The sequence below is a fragment of the Ostrea edulis genome, chromosome 3, assembly GCF_947568905.1.
Source record: "Ostrea edulis chromosome 3, xbOstEdul1.1, whole genome shotgun sequence".
NCBI classification, from domain to species: Eukaryota; Metazoa; Mollusca; class Bivalvia; order Ostreida; family Ostreidae; genus Ostrea; species Ostrea edulis.
The window spans coordinates 69,625,863-69,639,635 of NC_079166.1; the positions used below are offsets into that span (position 1 = coordinate 69,625,863).

Genomic DNA, 13,773 nt, shown 5'->3' on the forward strand with positions numbered 1-13,773 from the left:
TACTTCTGCATGAGCACAATTAAGTCCTGAACCCAATTAACATTTATGAATGTTTTATAATATTTCTTTCTATATATTTAATTTGTTTTAATTTTCAAATTGGTCATTTTATCTTTCAATTATTTGACTATGATTACACTAAAATAAAGCATTTATCATGTTTATAAATCCATATTTCTTTTATTTTACTTTTGAATCGTAAATAAAATAAACCTGATTTAACATTATTTCTTCATCAACAAAATCTTAGATGATATAATGATTGAACTGACCCATCATGGAATTAAATCCAGTTATAGATATGAAAGATGCTGTACACACAGCAGAAATAATAGATAGAATCAATTGTAACTGATTGTTCAGATAGGACGAGGTCATAATCACAGGTAGCAATAGCTATATAGGTAATCGAAGGCGTGGACATGTTACATTCTTGACCAATCAGCTGCATCCAACAGACCATTTTAACTTCTGTACCCATTGTACCCTAGGTTATGTAGAGCCACCTCATGTAATTCTTACTTTCAATTTACATGATTTGTGCTGTACCCTTTCTGTAACTTTTGTATAAAGGAATATAGAGCATGTAACCTTGGGTACAAAAGAAGCACTTAAAAACTGAGTCCTTATTCCTTGCCATATATGTGATTATTTGGCAAATAGATATTGTTTAAATTGAACCTGATCAAAGCATGAACATTACAATAGATATATTGTTTAAATCACGGGCACTGGAAGTTAATGTAAATATATAGTATGTGCATGTATAAAAAAGGAGGGGGGGGGGGGGGGGGTCCATACCAAATGTGGATATATTTTTATACATGCACATACTATATATTTACATTACAAAATTTAATCTGTACATACATGAAGCTGCGCTCGCTCAAACAGTAGCACCGTCAACATATTAATTTAAAAAATGATTAAAAAGGAACATACCACACAGAAAATAGCTAGCGCAATCATGACTGAATTTGTTTACCGTTCAGGATTCAAAGCGAAAGAAAAAGTTACAATGCGCATGCGCAACTCTGTAGCAGGGAGCTGCCGAAAGTTGAATTTTTATATTAACGACGTCGCGTCATACAAGTCATACAAAGAGATTTTAATTTAAACGATTACAAATTTTATTAAAGCACAAAATCAAACATTTATTTGATAGTTTTGACTATCCAAAATGTTAGATTTGTTCATAATGTTGATTTTAAAGATTTATGCTCGTTTCCGAATATTACCGAGGTCATTCCGGAAAATACCGAGCTCTCGTGCTCAATTGTACATCAGCTACCTTAATAGATTCTAAGATAAAACAAGAAACAGATACGTTTGTTAACTTGCACAAAATTATTACACAGAAGTACTTTCTACTTACACAGTGCTATATGTAATGCGAGGTGTACTATGTTAGAACGTTTCCCCAATTTAACACCCCTTTGCCTGTTTGTGAAAGGCGACATAATTGGAGCGACATGTCCATTCAACGGAGGCTCTAAATGGCTGCAAGTTATATTAGATAATGCTGCACTGCAAGTATTTCGAAATACCAGAAAAACATTACAATTTTTGTAATCGTAGTAGATCTGCTGGTGGACTGTTAGTCCCCGAGGGTCTCTACAGCCCAGTAGCTAAGTATTTCGTTACTAGCTTGAAAATACGGATGTATATTTAATTGCTGTTATAAAATTTAGAAATTCATTTCAAAATTAAGGATTATCTCCCTCATGCATAGCTCTTATCCTTGGACGAATTTGGCTCCACTTTTTGGCACGCTGTTTTTGGCTCTATTTAGCTCTAAAACTTCATAGTTATTTCGGATTTCAAACATTTCGGTTGAGCATCACTGAAGAGACATTATTTGTCGAAATGCGCATCTGGTGCATCAAAATTGGTACCGTATAAGTTTTACATACTGTATGCTGACCATTGGAATTGTTTTGTTATAAGACAAATTTATTAGGAACCTCCAATAGACAGGGGTCTTGTACTGATCAGCCGATGCGTCTGTGTATTAACAGTTTCCCGGAAGGTTTTTGACTCTCCAACAGCTATTGAATTGAAAATTTATATATGAACATATATCAATAGATTACAGATCGGGTTTGATTTTCTTGACTATTTTAAAGAGTTACAGACCCTGGACAAAAGAGATCGCAGGAATTTGACATTTTTCAGATTATTGTTGCCAGGGTTTATCCCTGCAGCTATTCATCTGAAAATTTATACAGAACTTATAACAATGGGTTAAAGATCAACTTCAAGTTTGGGCTTTCCTGAAGTATGTTTGACAGAGTTATGGACTTGGAATGCGACAAAGTGCGAACCTTTTAAGATGCCTGCCACCACATTGATAATAGTACGCAGTTGTGTTATGCAATTATCGATATTTATGCTTATAAAGGAAGTTTCAGTTCACGTACATCATCAGGATCAACGAGTGGAAATGTTAGGTACAGATTGTGTATCTAATGAGCAGCAAGTTGTATCATGCCCAATTTGAAAACACATGCTATAATGATTCTGTTTTAGTGTAATACGTGAAAGGTTTCTCCAGTAGGGTTTCCGTTATAACCAATGCACCAAAAGTTTATTTGCAAAGTTTTTCCTGAAATGGCGAAAATAATTATTTCTCCCTTCATTTCCTCCCCCTACTCAATCATCTAGGAGTTCCAGCGCGATCAGGCCTTTCTGTTAATTTCTGGATGTTTTCCTTAAAATTTGAGGAAGATAATTAGTCTTTCCCTCTCTCTCTTTCTGTTACGAATAAGATGTGATATATGAATTTCATTATGTACGTGAAATAGTACCCCGGTACACTTCCAAGGCATCATCAAGTGTGGAATGATTTCTGTATTTTTTCATGAGAATCGAAATTGACTTTTGCAGTTGTGATTGTAGTTTTGATATCATCAGTTTAAAAATCGCAGAATGTCCTCGTCAATAAATCATTTAAGCACTGTTTCGATACACAAAAGCTTGTTCTGCGTATGATCAGTTTTGAAATTGAAGCAAGCTACTGACAAACAACTTGGTATTACAGGGGTTTCCACAGTCTCGTTGAAAGGCTTTTGAAATCGAAGCAGGCTACTGACAAACAAGTTGATATTACAGGGGTTTCAACAGTGTCGTTGAAAGACAGAATTTCCAGATTCTTTTGTCGTTATAACGATCTAAATATAGGGCCCACAGCGGGTGTGACCGGTCGACAGGAGATGCATATTCATAGGCACCTGATCACACCTCTTTTATATCCAGGGGTCCGTGTTTTCCCAACTCTCTCTCTCTCTCTCTCTCTCTCTCTCTCTCTCTCTCTCTCATTCCTTATAGGAATATTTGTTACTGGAATTATGAGATTAATTACTATTCGTTATCTTCACCTTTTCATCTTCTGAAAGGGCAGTTGAAATATAAGATTGATTGATTGATTGGTGTTTTTCACCACACTCAATCATTTTTAAGTTATTTGGTGGCGCCCAGTTTTTATTGGTGGAAGAGAGAAACCAGATACAATGTACCTGGGAAGAGACCACCGACCTTCCGAAAGTAAACTGGGAAACTTTCTCACTTACCGGCGCGAGCGGGATTCGAACCCGTGCCGACCAGAGGTGAGAAGGTGCCGACCAGAGGTGAGATGCCGTGTGATTCTGAGCGCGATGCTCTAACCACTCGGCCACGGAGGCCCCTGAAATATAAGAAGAAATAGCAAATGTGGAATGAATGCCAAGTTCGTTAAAATACAGTTGTACTAATGAGCCTTCCATACAAAGACATTGTTGTTACAAGCTTCGGCTGCTGGAACCAAAACGTTTTCTTCATGTAATCAATCTAATTCTTTTATCACTTCTAATTTCCTAAGCACAGAAGGATAAATGTACTTTTGTTTTGATGCGTTTAATACGTGATTGTAATATTCCATTTATTTTGTTATCCATTCTGACAGTGCATTAGGTTCGTCTTCTTTATATTTAATCCATCGTCTGACTTAATCTTCAATGAATTTCATAAAAGAGGTGGGATATTGTATGGTGTCTTTTATTTCATGTACATTGGAATTTATCGAATCTACATTTGAATGAAAATAAGTAATGCTAATACGTGTAGTTAGTTAAAACGGCGTCGACATATCTAAATGTCGAGTTGAAGGCCATAGCAAGAATATTTTTTCTTCATGTAAATGATTTTGAAAATTCTGTCTCATAAGAACACAAAACCAGATCCGTCAATAATGAAACACGGTTATACATGTACACTAATGTCAGAGTTTAATGTTCTCTGTGAAACACGGCTATACATGTACACTGATGTCAGAGTTTAATGTTCTCTGTGAAACACGGCTATACATGTACACTGATGTCAGAGTTTAATGTTCTCTGTGAAACACGGCTATACATGTACACTGATGTCAGAGTTTAATGTTCTCTGTGAAACACGGCTATACATGTACACTGATGTCAGAGTTTAATGTTCTCTGTGAAACACGGCTATACATGTACACTAATGTCAGAATTTAATGTTCTCTGCGACTGCACACGGACTTTATAAACTGCTTTCGGAAATGTAGATCAAAATATCCATAGATAAACGGATTTACTACGTGATTAATGATATAGGAGCGTCTCAAAATCACTAAGATATTCAATAACACATCGTCCAGACGATACCAAAACTCGAATGGATCTTTGCTCGCAACAATTATTAAAATGAGTGCTGGAAGATAGGAAATGACGTAGAATACAACAATGGTGATAAACATGGAGGTAAAGTTATGGCGCACGCGTCGTCTGTTTGAATTTTTCTCCTTGTATAGCGAGGTGTCCAGGACATTCTGAAAGTTATGTTTGTAGTTTGAATTGGCCTCATTTTCAGTTTTACTTGTGCTGTGTGGTTGCTCATCATCTGAGTTTGCCGCGTTTGTTGGTCCGCGTAATGTTCTCTTGCGTTTAGAGTTCCGAATGTTATGAAATCTTTTGTAAATGGTTATACCTATTGGAATATATAAAGCCACAGTGCAAGCCATGTTGATAAAACTTAACATCAATTTCAAGAGAAAGTACAAACTGGAATATAGTCCAACACGCTCCCTCTTTACGCCACACAACGTAACGTTAATCTCCGTGTTTATCAAACTTACGGATCCCCGTGCTTGTCCCATAAAGTGCAGCAAAGGTAAAGACAGTATAATTGATCCCAAAACGGAACACATAAGACAAATTCTTCTTTTCGTTATTGTCATTTGTCTTCTATCTGGTCTGCACACTTTGAGGTATCTATAAACAGCTATCACAAGCAATATCAGAACAGATAGGCTTGACGTACACCAAGTGAAAAAGTACATCCATTTACACAGGTCCTCCCATACGAATACCAGTCGATAAAAATTAACCAAAATGGGGAAAACACACCCGACCACACATGCTACCAAGTCCACTGCAGAAAGGAATGGGATGAAATACCTATCCGCGGTACGTGGCATGCGAAACGCATAAAAGTAGAGTGCCACTGCGTTTCCTGCCACTCCAAGAAACAGCAGAATTGATGTTAGCACTGTGTTGAAATACATTTTCTCACGGAATATCAAATTGTATTCTTCTGCTGTTGAATTCATATTGTAGCTTCCAATTAATTATTACTTTGATAAGTTAACTCTTTGCACTCAAAAATGAAATTCCTTTCGCTTTTAAACTCAAACATACTAATATTCACACAAATTCCTTATTGGTTTTTAAAAGGCACAGAGGTCCAACCAAAGGAAAATGTATGTTTTTTTCTGACCTTGTTATTTTTACGATCAATGAAATGTGCTCTACGCTTGATGGCTTTGGAGAGGCTTTTTTATTCATGTTATTTCCTTGTGAAATTGATCATTTGATTTTGATTACAAAATATTGAAATACAATATACTGACAACATTTTCGAACATATGTATTCATGTCTAGAATATTTTGCGGCATCGAGAATTCAACTGTAACACAAAATTCATGCTTTCATTTGGTAACAGAACTTGTCATCCCCTAAAGACGCTTCGCCTGAGGATGGTTGGCACCGATTTTGGGGCAGAGTGTTCTTGGCATTTTCCTATTATTATTCAATGTTTGATATGATTTCATGATCATTTTCTATGTAGTCAATTTACATCTTTGCTAGTAATTTATTGGACTGTTTTAAAGTATAAAAGCAGCATCTCAGTGCGGTTGATACATGCATATGGGACGTCTCCAAATTAAGCAAGACGCCCAAGACGTATTTTCTTAACCTGAATCATACTATTTACATGTAAATCGCAAATAATTTGGTTTAATTGTTAATGTGTATAATATGCAACTATATATAAATAAAATGGAACAATTTATATGAAAATTAATTAATATTATAAGAATATTACAATTTTGTAGGGTAACATGCAAAATTGTCACCATCAGAAAAACCATTGTTGACCACGGCGATGTATTTGATCTTCTATTGTATTCTTACCCTATCTCAGCCCCCCCCCCCTCCCCTCCTTGAATTGAGCATATTGGAAATTGAACTGCTTGTAGATGCTTGTATGTGAATATGGCTAATCATGACTGTGTTGGTTTTTTATAAGAATTTTAAAGATGCTTCCCTATCGATTTTCCAAATACGGGTAAAACATTGATCCTCAATTGTGGCTTCATACCACTTCCGAGGGTCGAACAATCTTAAAACTCCATAATTTGGGGATGCCTGGACATTATCACTAATCATGGCTAGTAGTATAACGCCTCCCGATAGGGGGTTCAACTGAGTGCACTTTTTATGCAAATGAGGTCAAGCAAGGGCGTCTTTTGATTGGTCAAGCGGTGTTGGGGTTAACGGAGTGGTTCAATATCTAGGACGGGGTTAACCCCAGCAGGGGTTGTAGGCCGGGTGTCGGGTGAATAGGGTGGCCTATGGCCGCTGGTCTAATTTTAGCATGCGGTACTTTCGCTTTGAGTTCCTGGAATGAGTTCCTGCTATTTTTCTGAAAATCGGTATAAAATCCAGTGAAATCCTGTGAAATCCTGTGTATTAAATCTAAAACAATAACACAAGGTTTTAAGTTGACATGTTTATTAAAGAACAATGGTACAAGCATAGAACAATGCAAAACAGTTCAATAAGCATGAAAACAGTTCAATAAGCATAAAAAACAGTTCAATAAGCATAACAGTTCAAGCACAGTCCATTACTTTCTGCTGAGTTTCTTCTTCTTTTTTGGCCGTTCTTCAGTAGGTGCGGTTGGATTCCACATCTCTAACGGTGTGTATTCTCTCTTCACAGGGGATTTTGAGCCAGGTACGGACCCAATCATCGCATCTATTTCCAGTTGTTCTTCTGGACACTCACTAATCCAGTGTCCTATTTTTCCGCATTTGAAGCAAGGATCCTTTTGTTTGGTTTTCTTGCTGGTCTGTTGAGAATCTGCTGACCTCGATTTCTTACTGGTCTGCGGATAATCTGTTTTCTGTGGGCAATCCGGCGACCAATGTCCTGTTTCTCCACACGTGTAGCACGGGTTAGCAGTGTAATCTGGAGTGTATTCCTTCCTAGGTTTTTTAGAAGTCAGCTCTTCCAGCTTCTTCAGTAGGATTATGGTATGATTTCCAATCTCATTACTCAGCACATTAATGCGGTTAACGATCCCGTCTAGTGTCGTGGTAATGATGGCGAAATCGGTCCTGCTCATGGGGGAATCTTCTCCACCGAAGGGGAGTTTATCGTATAAGCCCATCTCCAGTCCCGTAGCATCCTGTGAATCGGGAAAATAGAAGCCTAATCCGGGGTCTGTCGGATTCTGGCTAGGGAGGTAATCCGAGGTTTGGGCTATCTTCTCTTGTCGAGCAACGTGGTCTGAAGGCGTGAGATTGAAGCTCGTGGTCTGGTTCGAGGTCTGGGCCATCTTCTTCTCTTCTCTTCTTCTTTGAGCAACGTAGTCTGGAGACGTGAGCAAGAAGTTCGAGGTCTTCCCCAGTTCAGTCTTCTGATCGTCACTCTTAGCTTTCTTCAGTTCAATGTAGTCTTTCTGTGGTCCCATCTGCTTCTGTACCAGCTGATCTATTTTCTTCTGAGCTTTGTCCACAAATTCTAGTTGTTTCTGAGCCATGTCTTCTGGAAGGTGATTGAAGATCGAATGAGGACTGACACTGGGGCTCCGCTTTTATAGCCAGCAAAATGTCTAGACTATTCTGTCTCGTGGGGGGCACGTGGGGAGCACGTGGTTGCATCATCTTTTTCTGGAAAAACCGGTTTCAGCTAGAACATCGCGCGACCAGCGCGTGCTAGTGCACTAATTGAACTTGAAAAGCCGGTTTCTCGCGACCAGCGCGTGCTAGTGCACATTGGTACACATTGACTTTAGTGGAATGGAACTTATATTGGTGTTTAAAGTAGCCCTAAAAAGGGCTGTGCATGAAGTTTTTATTTTTAAAAATGGCCGGCTTCATACGCAGGTTCTTCTATATACACGTGTAAGTCATGATCTTCGGATATAATGTGTTGTACTAATTGTCGAGCTCTTCTCCCGGGGAAACGTATCTCTTCGACGGTTTCCCACATCCAGTGTGCATCCCAAAACAATACCCATACACTTCTCCGGTGGCGTGGTTTCTCCAGTCGAATAAATCCCGATACTTTTTGAGTGCCGTTCAATAACGTGTAAAACTGGTAAATCATGTACTGTATGAGGGGGGAATTTTTCAGGTACATGTCACTTAAACGCAGGTAAATATCCTCCACTGTTTCATGTGACCGCAATACATAGTCAAAACACCAATTTTTAGATCGGCCCCAGCGTAATGGATGGCGACATCTCTGTACTAAATTGTCCCAGATCTCCATCTCGTCTACATAATCTTCCACTATGGTTAAATTCTCCACTGGTTGTATTCCCTGGCGGCGGCGTCTCGCTCTTAAAATTCTCCGTGTATCCATGACTGAAGGTCAGACAAGAATGACTGTAGAAAAACCAGCTGACGTACAGGTGTTTGATCACGTGGTGCAGGTGTTTGATCACGTGATGCATAACCTTTACCTATAAATACAGGTGTTTTCTGAACGTTCGTTATTTACTATGGGCGGCAGTGCTACTACGAGAATAAATGGATATAGTTATGTACTACAATGTATGAACGTGGCCTTACATAATCCTCACATTCAAAATGCTCGTCAATTTGTACAACAGATGTCACCGGAGGTCAGAAATGTACATAGTTTTCAACGGATTGCTGATTCATTAGCGGAGAATACCAATACGGGACGTTTACTCATGATTTATTTGTATGCTGAGGAATTGAAACAGAATCTTCCAGACCAGATGAGTGACATTGATCGGATCTCACGCGATTGTCTACAAAAAGGATTCGTGGAACTGATTCGTATGAAAGGAATGGCTGCCCTGTTATAAAACAAGAACGTTTTGGATTTTTTTTTCATTTTGATCATCATGGCTGAATTAACCAACAACGTTCTTACCGCTGTATTACAGTATTTCAAGGACTACAAAGAATCGGTGAACAACGCTCGTAGCGCTGCATTACAGTGTATCAAGGACTGGAAAGAAGAACAGCCGTTGAGATATAAATTCGCCATGAAGTTGGTGATCTTTTGGGAATTTCCTATGACCTTATATGAATATTCCGGCGTTTGCAAGCATATAGCCGACAACCTGAACAGAGAGTCTGGATTGATCATGATTTATACCATGGAGCAAGAATTTAGACGACGGGAACCTGAGAAGACTGGGGCGATTGTAGCGATTACCGATCACTGGTTGGAAAAGGTGTATAAAAAAACCTAAACGTTTTCTTTTCCTTTATTCGTGGAGGATGGCCAGCAGTGACAACATCGCAGAAAAAGCGCATAACCATGCATTAGAATGGGTCGAGAAAATGCAAGACGATACGGTGTTTCAAGCTGTTAAAAATTATCTGATATCGGGAGTGTTTCCAATGACTCTGGACGAATATACAGATCTACGGAACCGGATATACATCAATCTCTATAACGATGCGGGATTGATGTTAATTTATGTCCTGGGGGAGGAATTCAAGAAAAGCATGCCTGAAAAAACCGCCGAGATTGAAAGTATCACCAAGGACTGGCTTCGAGAAGTATACATAAAGTGTGAAGAACTTAATTCATTTCATTTATTCCCGGAGGATGGCCAGCAGTGACCACATCACAGAGAAAGCGATAGTTTATGTATTGGATTATCTCACAGACATTCATTCTTGGCAGATTGAATTTGTGTTACACTATATGCGAGAAGAATTATTTCCCATCAGCTTAAAGGACTATCCATGTCTCTGTCAGTATTTGATCGAGAACCGGATCACCCCGCAAGCCTTAGTACTGATTCATTTAATGGGCCAGGAATTGAAACGAATTCGACCCACAGACAGAGCAGAAATCGAAAAAATCAGACTACGATGTCTTCGAGAGTTGTACGTCAAGTTAAACGTGTGACTTTTAATCTGGACAATAATGAAGTGTATCTGTTACCCGAAGAAGACCGGACAAGTATCTGGATGACTGTAGCCGCTGATCGATATCGATTTCAACGCAGGATTCGAGAAATGGAAAAAATGTTGGACCCTATTTTAAAAAGACATGTGCATTGGTGTTGTGTGTGGGAGTTATGTATTTGAAATATGTGACATGAATAAAATTGTTTACACGAAAGCTGTGTTTGGTTGAGTCTCTCAGAGAAGGGTTTATTTGTTGAGGAATCCAGAAAATCCTAAAGGTAGAGTGAAAATCGAATCAAATAAGGTGTTTTCTATCGAATAGACCTTATGAGATGTTTTTAGGGATGTACATGGTCGAGAAAATTTTTTTTAAAGAGGTGGTGAAGAAACATTGAACCTCGACTCGACCTCTTTAACAGCTGTTTCTTTGAAAACTATGCGACGTAGCAAAATAAAAATAAGTTTAACGCATTCGCCGTCTCAGAATCTATCAGATTAAATCTACCTTGCACAGATATCGAATGTCTAGAAAAAGACAATGAGAAAAAACTCTCTACTCGAAAGCACAAATCCGCCATTTTGACGGCCACCATCTTGGCTTCGTCTCCGAAGCGAGGGATGTTTTCGAGGAGGTCCGCGCTTTCCTGATATATACCGGCGCACTCGTCAGTTCGCTTCACTGGTGATCCAGCACAGTTGTAGAAGATTTTTGAAGATTATTTTACAGAAGAAAGAAGAAAGAAGAATGGCTGCAAGAAGAGACCCGCTCTACAATTTCCAGACTTTGCCTGGTTTTCGGTACCGGCTGGTAGTGGTGGCTGAGGAACGGGTAGGGGAGAATTGGGTCGTGCGTTCTGAGAACGACCTGAGCACCTTCTCCCCTTTCGACCAGAGTGGGGTCCGTGAGATCATCTGTCGGGTGCGGGCAGAGTATGAAGGGAGGGGACGCCGCCGCACCGCTCGAATCTCCACGGCTACGAGACCGCGCCGACGGGCCCCACAGCCACCCTCACCACCACCACCTTACTCCCCGGCGACGCCTACAACACCACCACCAGCGATCCCATCAGCACCAGTGGAATACAGCCCGGTGCCGATGAGCGACTCACCAGCGTCACCGGTGGAGTACTCGCCGAGGTCACCGTCCCCCGCACCACCTCCCAGCCCACGTCAGAGTCCGTCGCTGTTGGTGGCAGGCACGTCATCACCACCGAGACCAGCAGCCCCTGCAAGACCCCCACCACCTACCATCCGGTTTGCAGGGAGGACTCCACCACCGAGACCAACCCACGCACCGGTGGCAACTCATCCCCCGAGGAACCACCCTATGACTGTCCCTGGCTGGGCAGATAGGGCGGTTCCTATCTGGTCTAAGTGCCCTGTCTGCTGGCAAGACAGGGTACACTCCGGTATCACGTGTAGGGGATGTGGGCAGCGCCCAGCTTGCTGCTCGTGCGTGGAAGAGTTACAGGAGCGGCGACACACCCGGGGACGGTGCCCGTTATGCCGGTTTACCGGAATCAGGGAATGAAAGTCGGTCCTTAGGACCAAACGGCCCTTTTCAGGGCCACCAACTTTTTTGAAAAGACACTTTTTATTGCAAAAATCAAGAAACACACAAGTTTGTTTTAAAAAAAAAAGTTTTATTAACACAAGTAATAGTTAGAATAAAGCTATAATAAAGTTACATTTTCTTGACAATATAAACATGTTTATGATACTGATAAGCAAAGTCACAAATCCATTGTCTATAATGAGTCCAATTGCCTCCGGCTAATCCACATCCAATACGATAAGGAAACGCTAAAGTCTGGTAAGACAAAGTGCCTAATTCCTGTAAACATTGTTGAAACCAAAGTTCACGTTGTTCGGGGGTATCGGCATACAAGGGTAAGCGTTGAGTGCCTCTCCCGTAATCCCATTGCGCTAACAAACAGATCACATCAGGATGAGTAGAATGAGGCATAATACACACAGTACCCGGTATTCCTCGATCCGCTGCTATAGCTAAATTTCTCCGTCCTAAAGGTTGTCGGGTCGCATACAGATTAGCCCAAGGAAATCGGTCGGCAATACGTTGACTTAATCCATGAGGTTTCACCGTTAAACAGTTACATTGTTGTACAATAGCATCCACCCAAGGTAGAGATAATACATCTCCTCGTAGATCCGTCACCGACATGCTGGTTGACAGGTCTCACAGGTACACGTTGACCGGGGTTCTTGACTGTAAGGACAATGTTGAAACAGGTGGGGTTTAAACTTTCTCTGAGTCCAGCGCTCTCTAAACTCCTGACAGATCTCACAGGTACAGTCCTTATGCGCTATTTCTTCTTCAGGGGTGATGGTACAATGCTGCGGACACTTACACGGTAGCCAGGGTTCTCTAGTGTGACCACAACATTTATAGACAAAGGGACAATAATTCAGCTCTGCCATATACTCTATCCACTTATGTTTGGCCAGGATGTTTTCTTTTTTATAATGAAAACAGCCACAAGTTCTCCAAGGTCCTCGGCAATACCCACACACTAGTACATCTTTCTCATCTTGCACGTACCGTTCAAACGACATGATTGAGAAAAATGGTAACAAGTGACCTATGTATATAGTGTTTTTTGATGAGTCATCAACATGACGTCAGCCATCTGAGGTAGGGGATGTTTTCGAGGACGTCCGCGCTCTCGCCTTTTTAAAACGAGCGCAACGTCAAAATCGGGCATTCCGATTTTTTAAAGGAACCAGAACCATGAGCCGTAGAGTAGGACCAGACCCTACAGTGAATGATTATTGTATCAAATGGGAGGAGGATTGGGAGCAAGAGATTGCCCCGCCGGCCTCACGGGAGGCTCTTCCCCCACCGCCCATGAGCCAGGATCTGCCCCCGCCAGAGGAAAACTGGGACGCAGAGTTAGAAGTGGTGCAACGGCCTCCGGGGAGATTGTTTTTTAAACACGGGTGGTTGCCCGTTTTTGTGTTTGACCACGAGCAACCCCCGGAGGAGCAGAAAAAGAAGAGAAGAAAGAAGAAGAAGAAGAACAGACAGTGAGGGGGACCGAGAAGAAAAGAAGAGAAGGAGAAGAGAAGAAGAGAAGGAGAAGAAGGAGAAGAGAGAAGAAGAAGAGAAAAGACCAAGAACAGAGAGAAAGAAAACAGCCCTTTTCAGGGCTACCCATTCTTTTTGAAAAGACATGGTTGATTACAATGACAAGAAATTTTTTTTTTTTCCAACGTTTTATTAAACTCCAACTATGAACAATAACAATAACATAGTTTACAATACATTCAGTCTTTGACATTAACAAGT

The 13,773-nt window shown here is 40.5% G+C and overlaps 1 protein-coding gene across 1 annotated transcript; it reads left to right on the top strand.

Moving 5' to 3' along the window:
• The first annotated feature begins 11,211 nt into the window (after positions 1-11,211).
• Positions 11,212-11,997, top strand: LOC125663448 (uncharacterized). The gene has a single exon (XM_048895730.2). The coding sequence runs from the start codon at positions 11,212-11,214 to the stop codon at positions 11,995-11,997; it is 786 nt and encodes a 261-aa protein (XP_048751687.2).
• The last annotated feature ends 1,776 nt before the right edge of the window (positions 11,998-13,773 follow it).

Bases quoted from the DNA above. Each gene is read 5' to 3' on its own strand.
- LOC125663448 (XM_048895730.2), top strand. From the start codon at position 11,212: ATGGCTGCAAGAAGAGACCCGCTCTACAATTTCCAGACTTTGCCTGGT.